At 29.8% G+C, this 21,854-nt stretch overlaps 1 protein-coding gene across 1 annotated transcript in view; it reads left to right on the top strand.

Moving 5' to 3' along the window:
* LOC118190330 (KICSTOR complex protein SZT2-like) overlaps positions 1–21,854 on the top strand; it is a 279,720-nt gene that overhangs the window by 72,215 nt on the left and 185,651 nt on the right. The window contains exons 19-26 of the mRNA XM_085818640.1: positions 499–577; positions 659–771; positions 5,252–5,405; positions 7,540–7,831; positions 10,760–11,684; positions 20,487–20,723; positions 21,048–21,228; positions 21,409–21,493. Of these exons, the coding sequence (XP_085674766.1) occupies positions 499–577; positions 659–771; positions 5,252–5,405; positions 7,540–7,831; positions 10,760–11,684; positions 20,487–20,723; positions 21,048–21,228; positions 21,409–21,493 (2,066 nt within the window). The remainder of the gene's footprint in view (positions 1–498; positions 578–658; positions 772–5,251; positions 5,406–7,539; positions 7,832–10,759; positions 11,685–20,486; positions 20,724–21,047; positions 21,229–21,408; positions 21,494–21,854) is intronic.

Below are 21,854 nucleotides of genomic sequence, written 5' to 3'. Positions count from 1 at the left end.
GAAATCTAAAGCTGTATTTTTCAGGAAAAAAAATATATTTTCAACTAATATTTAAATTAAAGTATAGATATTTGCTTTATAGTCAGTTAGTAGAATGTTCATTGATGAATTATATTGAATATAAAAGACATAAAGAATTATATTGCTATAAAAGACTGTATAATGAAACATTAAGTCTTAACACATAACATTCTTCTTTAATAAAAGGTTTCACTAAGGATAAACATTTACTCTTGCACCTGTATAAAAGGTATAATAGTTATTTGTACTGCTTATTAGGTTTTGAAAGTTTACCATATTTGTAATACTTTATGGTGGATAAAAACCAATGAATGAAATTTGGTTACATTGATTAGGTTTTATTTGGATGTTCTTTATTTCTATTTGCATTTAATTTCATTTTGAATATTAAATTTTAAATAATCAAAAAAATCTTTTGGACAGCTTAAAGTATATAATTTGTTTACTATATAATTGTTATTTAAATATTCCTTTTAGTATTCGACTTCAAGAAGGCTTCCACTTTTCCCATTCTGCTTTTGGTATAATCTATATGGTTCAAGAAATTCCTGTGCAAGTAAGTCTAGATTACAGTCTAATATGAGCGAAATTTTTCTTGAAATGCACATTTTTAAAACAATAAAAACATTTTTAATAGGTTCCTAAAGCTAGGTCTTCAGAAGCTGAATCTGATTTTGAAATTGAAGAAAATTGCTGTGTTGTTCAATACATCATGTTTCCCCCTCATACAAATACTACTCTAAAAGACAGGTTAGCTCTTATTTTAGTATATTTTGATTTTGCACTTTGAAGTATTGCATCAGTATTTCTAAGTTTTTTTAAATTAATTTTATTGTCTATTTTCAGATTAAATGTAAGTATCTGTTATTTGTTGTAAAACATTTTATAGCCTCGAAATTTCACAACAAATTAATAAAAATAGAGAGCAAAATGATTCTTCTTACCTTGTATCCAGCGCAGTTTCAAGCAAGATCATACCTAATTAACTTGTAATCCAAAATAGGTGTAGATGGAAATTGTAAGATCACAAAACACATTCTTTATTAATACATGAAAATAGATAAAAAATTTGTTAGTATTCCAAATACATATTGTAAAAGGAGTTATGTTATATTGTCATATCACTGTCCTTTCCTGAAGTCCTTTCGGACACATTCTTTATTAATACATGAAAATAGATAAAAAATTTGTTAGTATTCCAAATACATACTGTAAAAGGAGTTATGTTATAGTGTCATATCACTGTCCTTTCCTGAAGGAGTGAGAAAAGTAAGTGTAAAGAATAAGCGAGATACACAATTAACTCTTTTGCAGGGTTTCCAGTTCATACAGTTTATCGCGCTATTGGTGACAGTCCATCACTATATGCATACCAACATTATTAAATAATTATTACTGAAATTTTCATCATATTTTATTGTTTTATCCCCTCTTTGTAAAAGCTGCATATAGCTTATATATAAATACTGAAGATACATGTAGAATATGTATAGATATTTTAATATATGTACATATATACCATGTATGAATGTTTTAGTATGTACATATATAGCCGTATTGTACAAACTATAAGATGCATTTTTTTCTTCAATAAATTGCCTCCCAAATTCAAGGGCATCGTATACTCAGAATGAATATAAAAATGTCCAGTATTTAATTCAAAAATGATTCAAATACACGCTTGTAAGCTAGCTCTACAGTGGACTTTAAGGGTGGAGTTGCTTGGTGCTACAGGTTTATGAAGCGTCATGGACTTGCAAACCAAAACCAAAATATCTCAGAAAATTCCACAAGAGTATAAAGAGAGTTTATCTTTCCATTGCTTTATTATTCAACATCGAAGAAAATCGGTGGGGAACTAAGCCAAATAGTGAATATGGATGACTCAAACATTTGATGTTCCGAGTAAAACAGCGGTTGTCATGAAAAGTTCCAAAACTGTAACTATAAAAGCAAGTGGATATGAAAAAATGCATTTCACTGTTGTCCTTTCATGTTGTGGTGATGGTACTAAATTTAATGCAATGATAATTTTCAAGTGCAAAACAGTGCCCAAACCTTCTCAAATATTGGCAGGTGTTGTTGTTCACGTACACGACAAGGGATGGATAGATGAGTTTTGGTATGAAATTATAAATTAACAGAGTGTGGCAGAGAAGAAAGGTTTATTGAAGAAGAGTTCTCTTCTTGTGCTAAATAAGTTTAGTAGTCATTTGAAAAACTCTGTGAAAGAGAAATTGCGGCAGGGAAATACAGATCTTGCTGCTACTCCAGGAGGACTTACTTCACAATTACAACATCTTGATGCCTCGATAAATAAACCATTCAAAGTGTATATGACAGAGAAATGGAACAAATGGATGATGGATGAAGCCCAACATGAATTCACGCGGAAGGGAGCTTTAAAACGACCTGTGGATGAAACAGTCATGGTCTAGAGTAAAAGAAGATATTATTGTGAAATCTTTAAAAAAGTGTGGTATAAGTAATTCTCTTGATGGCAGTGAAAATGGTCTTATATGTGAAGAGGACAACGATGGCGATGAAGAGGAGAAAGTAGAAAGTTCAGATGGCGATTTCATGAATTTTAAAGGTCAGTTTGGTTTTATAAATTGAATTTTAGTCTGGCTTTACAGTCTTATAATAAAAATAGTAAAAATGTCATTTAAAAAAAAAATCTGTAAAAATTAAGGTGCGTCTTATAGTCTGTAGTGTCTTATAGTCTGTAAAATGCAATATATATTTTGCTACTGTGCTTCTGGTTTTTTTGTTTTTGCATGTGATTTATTCCGAATTGAATATGTGATCAATTTTAAATCAGCTCGCAATTGGATTAGATTTTGAATGTTTTTCACTTTGTATTTACTCATTTATATATATATATATATATATATATATATAGAGAGAGAGAGAGAGAGATGGATAAATTGTTGTTGTTTTGACTTGTATCAGTACTCTAGCCTAATCAGAATAAGTCCATGATTTTTATAATAGGAAGGAGAGAAAGATTGCATCTGTCATTACATGAACCCTGAACACCATATAGGTGAAAGTATGTCTTTTCCCAGCTCCACACCACGTTTGTTGGAGATCATTCAAAGGAAATGGATTCAAAGATCCCCATCCCTCTTTCCCTACCACCAAACTACTTGAGAGGACTTTCAGCTCATTGTGTATTTTGAGTGCCCTCATGCCTTCTTTGGGATTTGAAACTGAACTAAACATAAATAAACTATACAGCAGCCAAGAGCACTAACCACTGTACCGATTGGGTGGCATAAATATGTGTATACACATGCAAAAGATTAAATTAGCTGTGTAAATTAATTTCCCTTCTCTATTTTAAAAATAATAATTTCTCTGCTGATTTAAAATTGTATCATTTTGAGATTAATCCATGTCATATGACTCTTACATAATTCTGGTGTTGTAAGTTGAACTAAAACAGCCAATAGTAATTTTAAAGCAGTATGTATTATCCAATCAAAATGCATTGAGAATCAAAACTAACTTCAGTCTGAAAAGATTTCACCCTGAACATAATATACTTGCTTTCTACGCTTTGGCCTAGCTGGACTGCAGTCTGCCTGCTCCTTCTATATTACTGCAAATTTATCTCAAATTTAAACTTTTTGGAATATGCAAAATTAGTGAGTGTGCTAAGTTAATTGTGGCCACAACGTGTTTGCTGAAATAAAAAATGAAGGTTTAATCTACCTTTGCCTACAATTTCCTAGTCATTATGGATCAACACTTCTATGCCATCTAAATTCCTGCTGGTCATTACTTCTGAATTTGTTTGTATCATATATGTAGTTTTAGTTCACACACGCACATACATACATAGTGTTGCAAAATGCCCTGTGCCGCTGTGTGTTAAGATACCCTCCCTGTAAAACGGGTCGAAAACGAAACTTCTGTAGTGGAGTGGAGATAGAAGTTTGCCAGCTGAGCAATGCGAGTCAACGGCAGGCTTAGGGTTGCCAGATTTAGCATGAAATCACCCATTTAGTGACAAAATTGCTGATATGTCATAGACTGAACAGTCTAGAATGCATTTTTAGCAGTTTTCTTGGGAATATTCTCAAAGGTAGGTTAAATATACCATCCATGTACAGGAAGAACATAGTGTCTTGAATTCAGAGATTAGGTTGAGAGCGATAACCGAGTTAGGAGCTGTATTTTAGTGCTTTGCCGTTAAGTTGTCTTCACTGTTATAGCCTGAAAGCTGTGTTGCTGATTCTTTCAGCATATTTTTCGTAGTTTTTTTATGAGTATAAATGTATCTTTGGAACTATCCTGTGTAATTCTTCTTACTTGTGAATAAATTGTGTTTTGATACTTCATCAAGTGTTATCATCAGTTACTCAATCCATAAACCCATAGAACGCAACAATAAGTATACGAACACACATATATACATACATATCACATAATATCCTTAAGTTATGTCTTCACCTTGATTTTCAAGAAGCTATATAAGGAAAAAATATTTACTTGCAAAATCTTTGCACCACTTCCGTGAAGGAAAAATTTGATCACGTAATTATAGTTTGGGAAAAGGTTTTGTGTTTGAATGTGGGGAAAAGGATGGATGGACTGCAATTTTGTTATGAAAAATTTATGAATATTATGGAATTTGATGAAGGTGTGGCACAGAATCATCCCCCCCCCGAAAAAAACTAAGTAATGAACAGCTCAGTTGCACTGGATAGAATTAAATATATAGTAAAATAAATGCTTCCGATAGCATATATTTATATATATACTATATATGTATGTATGCTTTTGAGCAACGCAAATTGAAAAATCTGTTTAAGTAATGTTTAAAAATTGCTGCTGAGTACATTTGCTGTACGTACATTCTAAACAAAACAACTCAAAGGTTGGTAGGTATGTATGCAAAAGTTTTATATTTGATGTATAAAGCATTTATTTGCTGATATTTTTATTTGTCATTCTTATACATATTTTGTCCTTCAAGGATTATCACTGGTTTTTCATGAAAGAGTAAGAGCAAATTATTGCACTTAGAATCTGATTCATTGTTTTAATATCGGTATCCAAGAATCTGCATAAAAATTTTTGGATAAAAAGTGCAGATGTTACATTAGCATATGTGGTATTACTGAAAATATTTTTATGTGTATTTAGAATGCCTTAGTATTTTCAGTGTAGTTTATCATTGATTTAGAATGATTGTTAAATTCATAATCATATTATTTTTCAGTATATCTGAAGAAGATGATACTGAGCTTACTGAAGCTGATGGAGAGCTTCAATTGATAACTGAATGTTGGGTTGAACCACAGTATGGGATTTCAGTCCTTCCTTCAAAACTTAATTATTTAAATGGCTTGACATTTGAAGAAATTTCACAAGCTGTGAGTTCAGTATTTAAAAAAATATTTAAATAAGGAAAGTATCATTAATATGTTGGGGAATTTTAGATAAATTTATTATTTTTTATCATATGTTTTCCCATTTCCACAATGATAAAATTTAGTGTTACTAAAAAGACAAATTATTATATGCACTTTTAAAATAATATGCAAATCAAACATTGGAAAATGATTAAAATAATGTAAATATTTATAAAGGCAATACTAGTAAAATGGATAATCATGGGAATATTATCACTAAGTTTATTACAGCCAATTATTAATGAAATGAAGGCTATTTGCCATATTCCTAAAACTTTTGTATAGGAAATTATTGCATTATCTTCCACAGCTGTGTAAAATAAATTAAAATTTCAACATTAATGGAAAAAATGAGTTTTATATATGTTCATTGGTTCTTAGGGTAAATTTAAACTGCCTTCGTTATTATAAGAAATGCGAACTTATAGCAATTCACATTAGAATTTATTTAGATTTGGTCACTATCTTGTTTATAAAGGTCATAAGTCAAAGACAGTTTGTTTTGATGTCTGCGCAATATTTTATGCTATGGAACATGTACTTAACTTTTTCCTTCTTCCACCCCTTCTCCCTGATTTTAAAAATCATCTTTTTTACTTCCTTGTATGAAGTAAAAAGGAAGTATTGTAATTGCGAAAAATTTCATGCATCATATTTCAACGAAAATATCCGTTTTGACCGCTATTGAATGCAATTTAATGATGTTTTTGCATAACATCTGTACCTAAGGACAGAATAAAGAACTCTTTCCCCTTCCCCCCCAAAAAAAATCATAAAACTGATTTAAAATTAATTCTGAAGAGAAATTTTTGCGAGATACGTACATCTGTGCGTATGTACATACATATCTCGCATAACTTAAAATTGAGTAGCCTCAGAATGTTGAAATTTTGTATATAGTATTGCTATAACATGTAGATGGGCACTTTCTATTTTGGTTGCAATTGGCCTCACCAAACGTAGATAAGTATATGAATATATATATATCCACTCTGTTACTCAGCTCAGTAATCTGTTTTTTTATTCTTATATGTTTGTAAAATGATTGAATTATGATGTTCTTATCTTCCTGTTAAGGTTTTTATGCCTTTAGTAAATCTGAATCCAATATTTTTTGAATTATCAACAATTCAAAAAATCAAGTTGTTTAAGTTTCACTAAGCCTATGGCAGCCATTGCTTTTTTACATTTGAAACAGCAGAATAGTAGATTTGTTGCTAATTTACAGAAAGTAAGTTTCGCAATAACAAAGATAACGTCTCCTTTTATTATTGTGAATTAAATTATTCTTAATCCATTTTGGAATTTATTAAAAGAAATAATTTTTTTTGAGATATTTTGAGTTTTTATGTATTTTTGCCTTGTCGGAAAGTGAAAACTGGATTAACTGAATGAGAAATACTGAATCATCTGTGAAAAACTGTTTCTTTATTGTTTAGTTTGTTTAATTTCTTTTATACATCGTTTTAGATTTATTATAGTATTTGGATAGAACATGTGGCAATGATTAGATAATTCTTAAAATGATATAAATTTCGTGCATTTTGAATTAAAAAATTAAAACCGGCAAAGTTACATAGTGCAATAGTTTGGTATATATTAGTGTTTAAGTCTAAAAAATGAAGGAAATGTAATGCTTTTAAGTGGACCTAGGGCCAGAGAGTAACAATGGTAAACAAATATAGTGAATTTTAAAAAGTACATTTATTCTATTGTGGTGTATGCGCTATTGACGAAATAAATTTAATTCAATCCAATAAGTTTAAATGAAATGCAAGGAAAAATGCATATAATTTAATATTCCGTACAAGGAAGTCGTGGTGTACACATTATAAAATTTATATCATTATCAAAAAACAAGGATTTTTGTTACCGGAATAGAAAGTACTAGGCAATGCTCTGTTAGGAAGGTGTCCATATTATTTGTCCTTTCAGCTTAAATTTCCGATGATTTGAAGATGTAGAAAATTTGGTATCTATCATAGATGTTATAGTTTATTTATTTATTTATTTTGGTGTATAATGCAAAATTTCTATATTAAATTAAGTATGAAATTGGATGAAAATAAAAATTAATATATGAAATATTTTTCAGATTAAACAAAAAGATTTTGAAACTATCACTGTTTTGACAACTTTTGAGCATTTATGCCATGTTTGCCAGAAATCTGCAGAGTTATCGCATCAGTCAATTTCTCTTCAGGACAGATGTGTTAGCCACATTTCAGTTGCTAAACCTACAATTTCATTAGCAAACTTTGAAAACACAGAAGCAAATGAAGGAGCTATTCTTTCAAACACATTTACCATCCCTTATTGCTTCAATTTACTAAGTGTTTTACCAAAGTCTTCCCAGACAGAAATAGTTTTCTCAACTCTCCATGAAGGTATGAAAGCATTTTGAATTCTGTATCTGTTCTATTCAGCAGTATCTGTATCTGTTCAGCAATTAAAATTGCTGTAATATGAAAGAAAAGGATTAGCAAAATCATATTTATTTTTCAAATAACTGTATATTCCAGTGTGTAATAAACTCCTATAATTTCAAACTAATTTTTTAAGTAAATGCACTATATAACACTCACCCTTCTTTTTTTATGAATAAACTTGAAAGATACATGTGCGATGCTCTTATCTTTTGAAGTTCGTCATTTGAAGATTTTTCCCAGGCTTTCTAACAATCATATACTGAATTTACAAGCAATAAGGGGAACAATATTGTGTTGGGAAAATGCTTGAGGGATTAAATAATTCTGCAAGTGTTCAATGCCGGTGTACTTGAGAATGTTTATCTAGAGTTTCGAGAAATCGGGGAATATAATTTGGGGTAAGATTGCACTTCTGACCTGAATGAATTCACGGAATCAGATGTTTTCTTTTTCTGTAGTCATTTAAAGCCGTGATTTTGAAGAAGTGAACATTGAAGGCTTTAAAGTAAACTGCATTTGCTTTAGTTGAAATACAGTTGATCTAGTGTTCCTTTTAGTACATGTGTGGAAGAATAATAAAATCACAGTAATTAATGAGCCTAAGAGTAAATGTGCTTCGCATAAAGGGTAATGAAATGATCTATCCTAGATGAAGGTGTTGCACACTGAGTCCTTGAAAGTTGCCAGAATGAAGTAATTGTAACAAGAAGCAGTGTATGTTTATTTGCCTTAAAGTAGGCAAAAAAGAATCCTAATGAAAGTGAAAACAATAAATAGCTTTGAGTTGGTATAATTGATTTACAGCAGGGAATAATGTAGTTGTACGAGAAAAACCAAGAGTTTCGCAAAGCTTCCAAAAGATTTGTATAACAAATTTGTAAATTTTTGTAAATATGTTATTGACCTACGAAGGCGAAAAAAATTATTTACTGTCACATATTGGAAATATGGATGAAACTCCAGTAATGTTTGATATGATAGGAAATCAAACAATGATGTGAAAGAAACAAAAATGGTTCAATAAAAACAACAGATCACGAAAAATCATGTTTTCTTGCTTAACATTGGCACAAAATTAAAATCCATTCTTATTTTTAAAAGAAAAATATGTCGCTGAAATGTAATTCCTGAAATGACATTTTCATTCTTGTTCATGAGAAAGGATGAATGAATGAAAACAGTGTGAAATTTTGGATTAAATATTTGGGCGAAAGGGTCTTGGTGCTCTAAAGAATCCAGAAAATCTTTTAGTTTGGGACATGTTCAGATCCTATCAAACAGTTAATACAAAGAAATTGTAGAAAGAGTGTAATGCAGATGTGACAGTTATTCCGGATGGATTAACGCCATTAGTTCAGCCTTTAGATGTGTGTTTCAATAATATATTAATAATATATCTTATATTCAAAGAAAATTTAAATGATGGTGGAATATGTCTATGTTAGATAGGTGAAAAAATATTTACTAAAGGAGGTCAAATGCATCATGCCAGTTTAGAAATAGTGTGTGAGTGAATAATTAAAGCACAGAATGAATTTAAACCCACATTAATTCTGAAGTCATTCAAAAAGTGTGGTATAGCTGACAATCTAGATGGAATGGAAAATGATTATTTATTTATGAATCAGTGATTTTTGCCTAATTTTATGCCTTCTATGCTAAAAGAAAAATGTGTTCTGGATTTATAACAATCATATTAACAATTATATTTTTAAAAATATATCAGAACAGTTTCATAAACCAGTAAGATTCTGACCATGTAATAAATGCCAATATGGCAGACTGGATTTTCCATTTAATTATATGATGTTTTTAATACACATATTTTCTTAATTAAGTAATTGGGCTTTTAAATCTAGAGAAAGGATCGTCCAGTATTGGAATTGTATGTTGATACTGATAGGAAGTTGAGAACTGTAGCTTAGAAAAATTAAAATTTTCCATATTCCAGAAGTCTAGCAAAATGGGGTGATAGTTAATGGTTGAAAGTTCTGGTTTTAATTTTGAAACATAGTTAGTTTGCAGCATAATCTCATCTCCCATAAATTTCAGTAGAAGGTAATATATAATTATATATAAAGCGTAATCTAACATAAAAACATTAAAAAACAGATAGACTTATTTATCATTCAAGAAAAAATCTGGCATTTTTAATTTGTGAAAATGTGTGTACATTCTATAATAAAATTATTATTAAAAATCATGAAGTTTCCTATGTTTGTAAGAAACCTATGTGAGCAGTTTTAGTTATGTTTTGTGATAAATATTTTGGAAAAACAAAAGATAAGAAACAACTAGCATTTTAATTTTATTTTATGTACATATTTATTTAATTTTTATGCATATTTTCACAAAATAATGGTGAAATAAAAAATGATATATTATTGTAAGATTTACTAGGGATTTCTGTTGACTAACAGGAAGAAATATTAAAAAATTATTGCTGCCATTTTCCAGCAATAAATGTCTATTAGTTTTCATATAAATTCTCTATTTTTGCCAAAGCAACAAAGATTTTACCAGCTAACTTTTTTTTTTTTTTTTTGTTAACAGGGTGCATTAAATTTTATGTTTCAAAAGCTAAGCCTGATAACATCTTATTCTTTTAGAAGCAAAATAAATTTTATTCATAATTATTAATGTGAAAATTTGTTTGTATTTTTCTGAGTTTTGTGTGTTTGTTAAAATAAATTTAAAAAAAAATTCCAGTTAAGAAGTTATTTTTATTGTAATTAGTCTGCATTCAATTCATAATTTTAAACTTTGTCTTATTTTTAAGATTGCTGTTTATTTGTTATATCAGTTGTTGTATATGTGTATTTGGTATTTTGATTCTGTAAAGATTTGTAGTTTTAATCAAATTAATTATTTTCCCCCCTTTTCTAGTCACAGGTGAAGCTAAAGAAACTAAACCAAATGCTGTTTTGTTTGATTTTCTTATGGAGAATCTGAAGTTGGTACATGATTTGGATATTGATTTATCTCTACAGGATAGTTGGAATTACTTATTGCATATTCATCACCGAGAACGTGATACTTCAAGTGCTTCACCAGTTCCATTTCCTCATCCAGATTTTCATATTGGAGACTTTTCATTGAAGCAGAACTATTTAGATATGAGTAAATGCAAAGAATGCAAAATTTGTCTCAACCATGTCTCATTAAATGTATCAGATTCTAGTCAACAGCCATTACTTGAGCAGCAGTTTAGAGAGAATCTTATATCCAAATGGAAGTGTTTTGTAAAAGGTTATAAACCCACACAAGTAGTTTTGACGTTCATTCCTAGTTCTTATCAAGATTTAGAGAAATTATTTTTGCAAAATTCAAATTTAAAATTGCCTGTGGACAGTTCAGAAGGCTCAAAGGCAAATATTATCTATGTAGATGAAGATGTATCTTTGAATGCTAATGAAACTGGTATTTCTAAACCTTCTGAATCATTTGATATCTCAGGAAGCTCTGTGCAAGATAATGTTTTTGAGCCAGTTGATGTATCCCATGAGTTATCTTATAACCTTCCTGTTTATGTGTACAATTGTGTATCCTCATCAATTATAAATCAGTTAGTTCAGCTTGAGCAATGTGAAAAAATCAAGGATGCATATGAAAAGCGTATTTTTCAGTATGATCAGTTGTCTGAGGAGAATCCTGATTGGCCATTAGAAAAGCGTTTGTCTCCCATAAAATCTCCTAATAACTCTCCAGATGGTAGAAAATGCAAAAAGGACTGTGATAATTCCCTTTTGAAGGAGCACTGTGCACTTTTAGACAAATCATACTCCAAATCTTTTGTTTATGGAGTATACAGGTGATGAAAAATATTACTTTTTGTTAATTTAAAAAAATTAGTGTTTATTATCAGATATGTCAAGTAATTTTTTTTAATTTAACAAGTAATTTTTAAATAAGTATTTTTTTTTTAAATGTGCCATATGAAGATAAGATGAAGGGGCAAATCTATGAAGTGGGGGTTATTCATATAAAATTTAAACTCTTATTTTAAGGCATGAAATGTGTTTACTATATTTCTAAAATTAATAATTTGGGGGCCTTCGTAATTATGATTTCTGTCATCCCATAAATATGCATCTTGATGAGCTTAACACAAAGGAGAAAATTTCAGAACTAATTTAATTTTTAACATGATTTTTGTTTAACCCTTTAAGAGGCACTGCATTTTGGATATGCTCATGAAGAACTGTATTTAAACAGCCTCTGTTAGCTAAATTTGTATAATTATTTATCTTACTCTCTTTTCATATATTTTATTCATTAAGATGGTACATCTTAAAAGATGAAAGTAGCTGCTAATTATTTTGGAGGATTTGAAAAGGTGCTTGTGTCCAATTTATTAACAATAGTAATTAAATTATTATGTGTAGCACATAAAAGCATCCAAGTAATACATATATAATATTCATGTATATTAGGGTGTTTCATTTTGTAAGGCCAAAAAAAAAAAAAAAAAAAAAAGTAAAATTTTTGCAGACTTTGCTTATTTTCCAAGTTTCAGTGATGTAAACGATACACATGCCAAATTTTAAAAAGATTGGATAATATTTAGTGGTTGCACACTTTGATAAATTTTGTAAAAGTAGGAAGAAGCTATGATATTTCTATGTTAGTTACTTTTATTGGGAAAACTAGAAATCACACACTAGAAAACACCATCTTAAAATAATATTAAAACTAGACTCTAAGATTAATAGGTAGTATGATAGGCACAGCATGTGTTTTATTAATCAACTTTGAATGATGCAATTCTTTTGTTTGCTTGGCAAAAACTTTTCTGTGATGCTTTACTGTCCTCAACAAAAATTGTTTTTGTTGTTCATCCCTAACAGTTTTGTTAAACTTTTTTTTATCAATACTACAAAAGAGCAAGTCCTCTTTTGTAGTATCATTGACCACATTAAAAGCTTACACATGGCTTCTTAGAGAATCACTGCAGTGTTCTGTCACATCGTGGGTCCCAACCAATTCAAAGAATGTCATTGTTTTATTAGTAACTAAATTGCTGAACTGTTTTCCTTCAAAAACTAATTTTTTCTTTATGATGATGATTCTTCACCACCAGGATTTGGCGATTGGGGGTGCCCTAAAGCCCCAGTCACACTTTAGAGGGGTAGTATATAAGGTATTTCTCCCGCCTTAGCATGCCTTCATAGTGTAGCGGTCAGCACACTCGACACATATTCGAGAGGTCTGTGGTTCGATTCCCGGCGAGGGCATTGCTCATTTTTCACATCTCCTGCTTTGAAATAGCCTAATGTCTCTACAATCATTTCATTTCCTTTTTCTTTGCAGGTTTGGTTTTTAAACGTTTAGTCATATTCTCCTTATCAAACTGAGTAATACATTCGTTCAAAAATGACAATCCTATGTTTGTTTCTCACAGATAACAAAGTGTCTCTTAGTAACTTGATGTCTGCTTCTAGGTAAGTGCTCAAAAGCTGTAGCATATCCAAATTATTCTTTGGAGCCCATTGACATACAGTTGTCTTATGCCAAAAGTAAACATATACGAAGCTGATAAAATGTCCTGCCTGTTTAATTCCTTTCAATTCTTGTTGAGGAGTATTCAACTGTTTAGTGAAGAGGACAATTTCAAGTGTATATATTGCCTTTCCCATCCACCTTGCGGGATGCAGAGCCCCTGAGATCCTGCAGCTGAAGTTGTTTTGAGACCAACCTTCTGGGTACAGGAGTGAAAGTTGTAATAGCTCTTTGTATTCTTTTTTTGGATGACTTCCATTTTTTAGGAAATTTTGGATATAGTTAACTGTTTTGACTTGTTGTTCTTCTAGGAAGCTTTGAATGGGACTTTCTTCATCCAGAATTGTTGTACATGACTTCTTATTAAAATAAAACCCACAGATTTTGAACTTCTGAAAAATCTGGATGTCAGGACCACTTGATGGTATGCCACAACACTCCTCAAACTCTGCTTTCAGTATTAGTTCAGATATGTGATGATGGAATCTAATCACAGCAATGTTCATCCAAATTCCCATTAAATTCTGGTACATGCCTCTTGGGTCAATCCTGTATTAGATACTGTAGTATCAAAAGTGTACCAATGATATTGTCATGTAGCCCAAATAGATCCATTTTCCAAAGAACTACTTCAGCCATCTGCTCACTAGTGTCTATCAGGGCAACAGGTATGCCATGCAAATGCTCAAAATCTTTGCCAGTCACTAGAACTGCAACTCTATCTTCCAAAGTGTTGACACTCCTATGGGCAACTGAGAACACCAGTTGCAGTTGCTTTCAGTTGCAACAACTATCCCAGTGCTAGACCAAATGAGGATAATTTTCACTTAATTTTCCTCGCTATTTTATTTCTGTTAATTGCCCGAGTTCGGTAAATGGTAGCTGGAGATGTGCAAATTTTTTAAACATTGTGGTGCAGTTGCTGTAAATTAAACAACTGCACCACAATGCTGTTGCAGTTGCTGTTGTTGTTGCAACTCTATGCAGTTGCTGTAAATTAAGAACCTGCTTGCCAAATAGAGAGCTGTTCTGAATACCTAGTAGATGTAAGTGTGTGATCAAGAGGTTTTATTCTAGGACTTGAATAAAATATTTTCGTTGCTGGAGGCGAAAACTTGGCCTCTTCATCACTAGATGCTGCTGATGATGATATACACTGCTCAAAAAAAAAAAAAAAAAAAAGGAACAGTTCTATATCTCCCGTTCTACTGGGCCGATTGACAAAATTCAAATTGCGTTCTTCATGTCTCGAAAGCGCGACTTAGGATATATATTAGATTTATATATAGCACTATTCTAATATAGGTATTTTGACACAAAATCGGACTTTTTCTGAAATAACATACCAATTTTTTTACATATTTCGATTCTACAGCTCAAATTACGCCTAAATATGAAATTTTGTAAAATTTGGAGCGAAATTTACGGAGAAATTCACAAATTTATGTTGGCACTTTTTTGTCAGTTTGCACCAAGAATAGTTCACTTGGCGAACTTCTTAATATATGGCAACCTAGTTTCCTTTCTCGTGAGAGGAAAAGAAGTCACCATCGTTCCTTTTTTCCAAATAATATTCTTTATATTATATTTTTAATTATAAATTATTATTTTAAGTAATTGTTTCTTTTCGAATTTCATTTTAATTGTTTAAGTTGTTTTTTTTTTTTTTTTTCGAATAACTGTTAAAAATTTCTGTTTACCTATTCGAACTGCGTAAATAAAGGTGCATCGTTTATTTTTTATCAAATAGTTTTCTTTATATATATTTTTTGTCATAGTTATTATTTTAGGTAATTTTTAAATTTTTATACTTTTATTTTAATTGTTTGTGTTGCATTGTCTCTTCAAATAATTGTTTTAAAATTTTCTATTTATTCCTTCGAACTGAGCATTTTAAATCTATTTATTAATATAAATTTTTCAGAATTTGATTTTATTTATTTGAATTGCGTTTCTTACGGAAGAATACTTTGTAACCCAGACTACAATGCGTTTGAAAACTGCATATATTAAAAGAGAAAATACAGTAAAGCACAGTTAACATGCCTTTTAATGTTCCGTTCAGAAAAGATATATATAAATAAGAGAGATGTATAACCGACATTTTAACTTAGGATGACTTGCATACACAGCTTTAAACAGTTTTATCATTGTGCTCATTCCTTTACACAATTTTATCCTACATTTGGTTTCTTAAAATGTTATTCATATTTTAATCAAATATTTTATTTTTGAAATAGCAAGAATCAAATATCATAAGATTAAAATGTTTTAAATTTAAAAAAAAATACTAATACTAAATTTTATGCAAAAATTTATTTTTTCTTCTCTTTTTCTTCAAGCATTCTACTTTATTCTTGGTCTTTTTCTTTAGGCATTCTGCAAGTATATCAAAAAGCATCCAACTTTTCGAAATATCTTGATATTTCTGACAATCATTTTGAATAAAGTTATTGCCTTCCATTTCATAAAGGCCCACCGGCGGCCGAGCGGTAAAGACGCTGAACACTGGTAGTTCGGTCCGATGTTCGAATCCCACGAACAGGCTGGCTGCATCAGCGTTTTCGTGGTTTTCCCCATGTGTAACGTATATACGAGCCAGTTTACCTCAGAAATTCCTCCACGAAGGCATCCCTCCCTTTAGGCAGATAGCCCTCGTGTGCTTTGCCATAATTAAATAATCCAATCTAATCCAATCCAATCCTTAATTAAATATAATTGATTTGTAACTTCTACTAGAACTGACGGTAAGAATTGAAGTGCAAATAAATAATATAGTGTGCAATCTTAATTAATATAAAATTAAAAATATTTGCATAGAAAAATATTTGCATTCAAACAGAAAGTTCTTTGAAATATTTGCAATTACTGTATAAGAAGGATTTATTAATAACCGTAATAATTACTTATTATATTACTGATGATTAGGATTCAGTTCTTGACAATTACATTCTAAATTAGAATTTTAAGGATATAATGAAAATACGCTACGCACAAAAATACATTTTAGGATAAAAATGAGTTGATTTTTTATGTTTTAAAACTTCTTAAATTCATTTAATAAACATCGTATCCTCGTTCTTAATTGAATCCAGAATGTTGGGTGTCGTTTATATAATTATTCTTACTTGTCCACAGAACCTTCTGACTTATCCAGCCATTAAGTAGCTGCAGATCATTTCTACATAACCATTGAACTTCCATTAATTCAGTCTCTAGAGGGTTGTATGTTTATATCATAATTTGACTTTTAAAAAATTATTATTCTAAATATTATGTTTCTATAAAAATATACTGTGCTTTAAAAATGTGGATGATAGTATCAGCCGCTCTTTGAGCCACTTCAAAAGCAACAGTTTGTTTAGAAATAAATTATGCAGTTAATGTCATAAAATTCAAATAAATATCAAACGAAAATTCTCAGTTTTAGACAATTCGATTTAAACGAAGTAAAGTAGCAGACTATAAAACGCCGAAGGTAAAAATTTACTCTTATTTTTTCTTAAGGAAGATAGAGAGAAATTTTAAAAAAGTAGTTAAAAATTTGAATAATATCATCTATAATTTAAAAAAATAGCTTTTCATATAGTATTAATAAATATTTATTACGCATCATTGAGGGAATAAATGTCAAATAATTAATTCTCCGTAAAATTTTACTTGAAATTTAAGGTTAAAAATAGCTGTGGCAATTCACTGTAACAAAAACCCATAGACCACATTTGGCGTTATTATCGCTCAAAAAAAAAAGATGCCAAATTTCAAAACTCGAAAATATGTAAATTCATGTATATCTTCGAAAATTTTGAATGAAAATGTCTAATTTTTTGCAGATATGCTTAAAAATGCACCTACTTTAAGATGATGATAAAAATTTTATAGGTTATAATTCAAATTTTTTTTCGAAAAATTTATAAAAATTATTTAAAAATAGAAATTTAAAAAATAAAACACGAAAAATGGGTAAATTTTATTTGGAATGAACCTAAATTTCGAAATGTAAAAGGAACAATCAAAAAAGTTTAATAAAAAAAGATATTAATAAATATTTGCCAAATTCAATTAACATTGAGGAGCTAAAATTTTGAGAGCTAATGTTTTAAAAACTACTCGTACGATGTTTACAAAACTTGGTATTTTGGCATAATTTGAGACGTAGAATCGAAATATGGAAAAAAATTGATATGTTATTTCAGAAAAAAGTCCGATTTTGTGTCAAAATACCTATGTTAGAATAGTGCTATATATAAATCTAATATATATCCTAAGTCGCGCTTTCGAGACATGAAAAACGCAGTTTGAATTTTGTCAATCGGCCCAGTAGAATGGGAGATATAGCACTGTCCCATTTTTTTTTTTTTTTTTTTTTTTTTTTTTTTGAGCAGTGTACATGAGTCTTCCAGTGTAACTTTCTTATTGACTTCTACAATAGTGTTGCTATTTTTATTCTTATATGACTCATTTTTGCTTTCTTTTGTGCACTTAGTTCTTATTTTTAAGGGGAAAACTTTGTCTTCTGCACTCATTGACAAAGTCATTCAATCTCCTGTTTGTGATCTAAGAAATTCATCTTCTTGTGATATGCTAGTCATGTCTATCACATTTTGCCAGGAAATGTGAAATTTCTCACTGAGATCACTTTTCCAAATCTGCAGTTTCACATTTGCTTTAACTGTGCCTTTCAATTTGTCTTTACCCAGATTTTGTTGTTCTTTGTACAGCTTCTGTATATCAGCTTTTTCTTAACAAGGATATTTGTTTTCCTCCACACTTCCTGTAGTTTAGTATTGGTAGATTTAACAGGATCCGAAAGTGTTTCTTTCATTTCCTTGTGATGGCAAATAAAAACACCACTAGACACTTTTCATAGCAGCTAAATTCCTCTTTTGGTTCCCATTTTAATGTTTAGTTACCGACACAAGATGAAAGAAATACATGAGAAGCCTATTAGTACAAAGCACTTCAATATTACGTATCAGTAGACTGAGATAAAAGTGATTAATGTGGGCAACCCCTAAATATTATGTAATCTTCTTGAAATTTGTCATATATATATATATATATATATATCTTTTACATCACTGTGGTGTGGGGCGTAAGCAAAGCCATATGAAAATCATATCTTTGTGAAAATGAAACAGCCTAATATTTCATTTTTCCCCTAATATACATTTAGGGACATACACCCTAATATACATTTGTTAATTGCTGTGGCATTTTATTTAATTTTTTTCTCTTTTGAAATATTCTCAACTTTCTTTACTTGGATTTTTAATTATCATTTTGGCAACTTAGATTCCATATTATTTAGTTAGTTACTTTATTACCTGCCACTGTGTTTTACATAGCTGTATATTCACATTTCAATTGAACGTTGGGAAAACGTCTGTTCAAGATAAGTGGTATTTGTATATAAATTAAAGGTAGGAACAAATAAAATTTGTCTACCTTTTCAGTGGGGTTCCATGCATACGGCTGATAGCTGTCTTTTATTTCTGTAATCTAATCCTCTAAATATTAGTAATCTGATAATGAATATAAGGTTGCATAAGACAGCATTTAATGAGAACAAATATATATTAATGGTATGATGCATTAAAAGCATCTAACTTATTATTAGGCACCACTGCTTTGTGCAGTAATAGCTGATAGAAAAGAAATCTTTCAAGTATAATGCATTTTTCATACCTATCATTTTTCACCAATCTGTGAGCTATTTGTTATGTTTCAATAATTTGAATTGCGGCAAGATATATTTACAAGTTCCAAGTGTTATCAAACAGTTATCAAACATTGGCATGTCTTCATTTAACATGCCTTTGAATATAAAGCAGTAGCCTTTTGTATATGCAGTGTTGATAGAATGTCAGATGTCTCAGTTTACACTATTTCAGCATGATGGAATAATTAATACTATTTAAAACATTTTTCTTCATTAAGCATGATATCTAGAATTTACAGAATACTATAGAAAAGTTTTACAATTATAAAAGTCTTTTAACTAAATTTTTTTCTACCGTTAGAGTGCAGGTTTGCAGTTTTTATGTCTTTTCTTAATGCAATTCACATTTTTTTTTTTTTTTTTTTTTTTTTTTTTTGTAGTCATTAGCGCATAGCATGAAACTCTTGAATAAGGTGTTGATTAATTATTTGCTGCTAAAATTTATGAGAAAGGAAAAACTTTTAAATATAAAGTTAATAAAATTACAGATTTTTTCTATTAGAGCACAGAATGTGCCAGATGATTATGTACAGAAAAATATGTGTCCTATCATTACCTGTTGGCTGCCATAAAGTTAAATCTATTGTTCTGATCTGTCTCCCCCCTCCCCCAAGAGTAAATATTGTCAATAATGTTTTAAGGCATGTCACTCTGCTTCATTAAATAATTAAACTATATAAATATTTAACTATATAAAAATTTTTACAAAATGATCTGATGACAAAAGAATGTTTTTTTGTTGGAAGTATCAAGTTGGTTTATATATCTTTCTAGAAGAAATTATTTGTGCATGGGATCCTATAATGGGAAAAAAAAGGAAATAAAAATATTTAAAAAAAAAAAAAAATTAATATTTTACATTTTTAAAAAAAATTAAATTTTTTGAAAGTACCAGCAGGAACAAACATTATTTGATACTTTTGTAATGTAATGTCGACCACTGACAGAAATTTTGGCATTGGTTGCCATTTGTTACTGTGGGATTCTGAAGCAAGTGGTCATCCATAATAGGCACTAAGCCACACTACTTGGCCGGTCGCTAGGCTACGTACCCATTATTTTTAATTAATATATATATATATATATATATATATATATCAGTTAGGATGAATAATTTAGCAAATAATTTAATGCTATAGGTATACCAGATTCACGTGAAATGTGTTAATTAATTTTATCACATTGAATTTTTTTTTCCATAATGAAATTTAATGTAATTTATTTTTCAATCGCAACCATTTGCTCAAATCAGGCAATATATAGCAACAATTCATAATTCAGACCTTACTTGATTCAATTTAATGAAACTGAAAGAAGTATTGTCTAACTGGATTGGTGTCTTGAATCAAGTATGGTCTGCCTTTGATTAAATCAATGAATATTTTATTGTAGATCATTAATGCTGGGTTTGGATGTTCATAAACTTGATGCAGTAGCAGCTATTGATGAAATATGTGAAGAATCTCTGCTTGAAGTTGACATTACAGAATTTATTTTTATGATATGTGGCCATGTAAAAGATTTCACAACAAAGCATTCTGTTCGCCACATGCATCTTACCCGAGACAGTGATGAAGATAAAGTATCTAGTGAGGACAAACTAGAAGATGCTAATTTTGGATTAGAGAAGTAAGGATTATATTCATGCTTTATCAATAATAATAATAATAATAATTAAAAAATCTGCAGCTTAAGTTTCACAGCATCAGATGGAAAATAAAACTAATACATATATAGTATAGTGAAGAAATAAATAATTTAAATCAGCTGCTGTCAAAGTTCATTTTATATGTGAGTTTATCTTTTATAGTACTTCAGTTGTTAAATATTGAAATTTGCAAAATCTTTGTTTTAAATAGGATCTTGTATGTTTATTGTTTGGTTAATGAATATGTTATTAATATTATTGGTTAAAAAGTTCCTCCTTTAATTTGCATCTCTTTTGCCTTTCAGAATTCCTGAAAAATGTCTTTTTCCATTATCTGTGCTGCAGAAACATCAGCCATGTGAGGAATTGCAACAGAAACATTTAAATATAAAAGACAAATTTTCAGACATAATTCAGAGTTATTTCAAAGTTATCCCTTCACGGGCTGATTATTTCTTTTTTAATCCTGTGGATGAGGAAATGGAGGTAAAAATAATTTAAATAGCCTTTAGATTTACAAGTTACAGCAAGTTGTTCTCTAGTAATTTTTTTATATGAGCTTCAGTAACTTGAAATTAAAGTTTTAAGGTTTTAATTCAGGTTTTATGTTAAATGTTACTTTTAATGAATATTGTTTATATTGATCCATCATTTTCTCACCTTCAGGAACCATCTTTAAAACTAGAAAATGAAGATAGCCAGGAAGAAGATGGTTTAGAGAGTGTGGTAAATTTTGGAGATGATTGTGTGGGTAGGTTGTATTTTAGTGGAAAACTGCAAGTACTATTGAATTGTAATTTTCTTACCAAGAATTAAAAGCTGTGCAGTTAAAATTTGATTTTAAATTAACTTCTCTTTACCAAAACAATTGTGCAGATAGAATTAATAGAATTATTGCCATACAAACATATTTTGTTACTTTTATTTATCCAGTGTTAAGTAAAATATGTTCATCTTGGTTTTTGTCATTAATATTTTAAAATAATTTTATTATGACTAATTTGCTTGTCTTCCTTCTGGTTTATCTGAGGCAAATGTCCCACTTATCTCACTGTTGTCCCTCCCTTGGTTATGGAAACTAGTAATACATAAAATTTTAGCATGTACCTTTT

Source organism: Stegodyphus dumicola, chromosome 6 (genome assembly GCF_044657685.1).
Source record: "Stegodyphus dumicola isolate Sdum_Otavi_A_Nest chromosome 6, ASM4465768v1".
Classification (NCBI taxonomy): Eukaryota; Metazoa; Arthropoda; class Arachnida; order Araneae; family Eresidae; genus Stegodyphus; species Stegodyphus dumicola.
The sequence above is the reverse complement of the archived record's forward strand: the minus strand, read 5'-3'. Positions and strand labels throughout refer to the sequence as shown.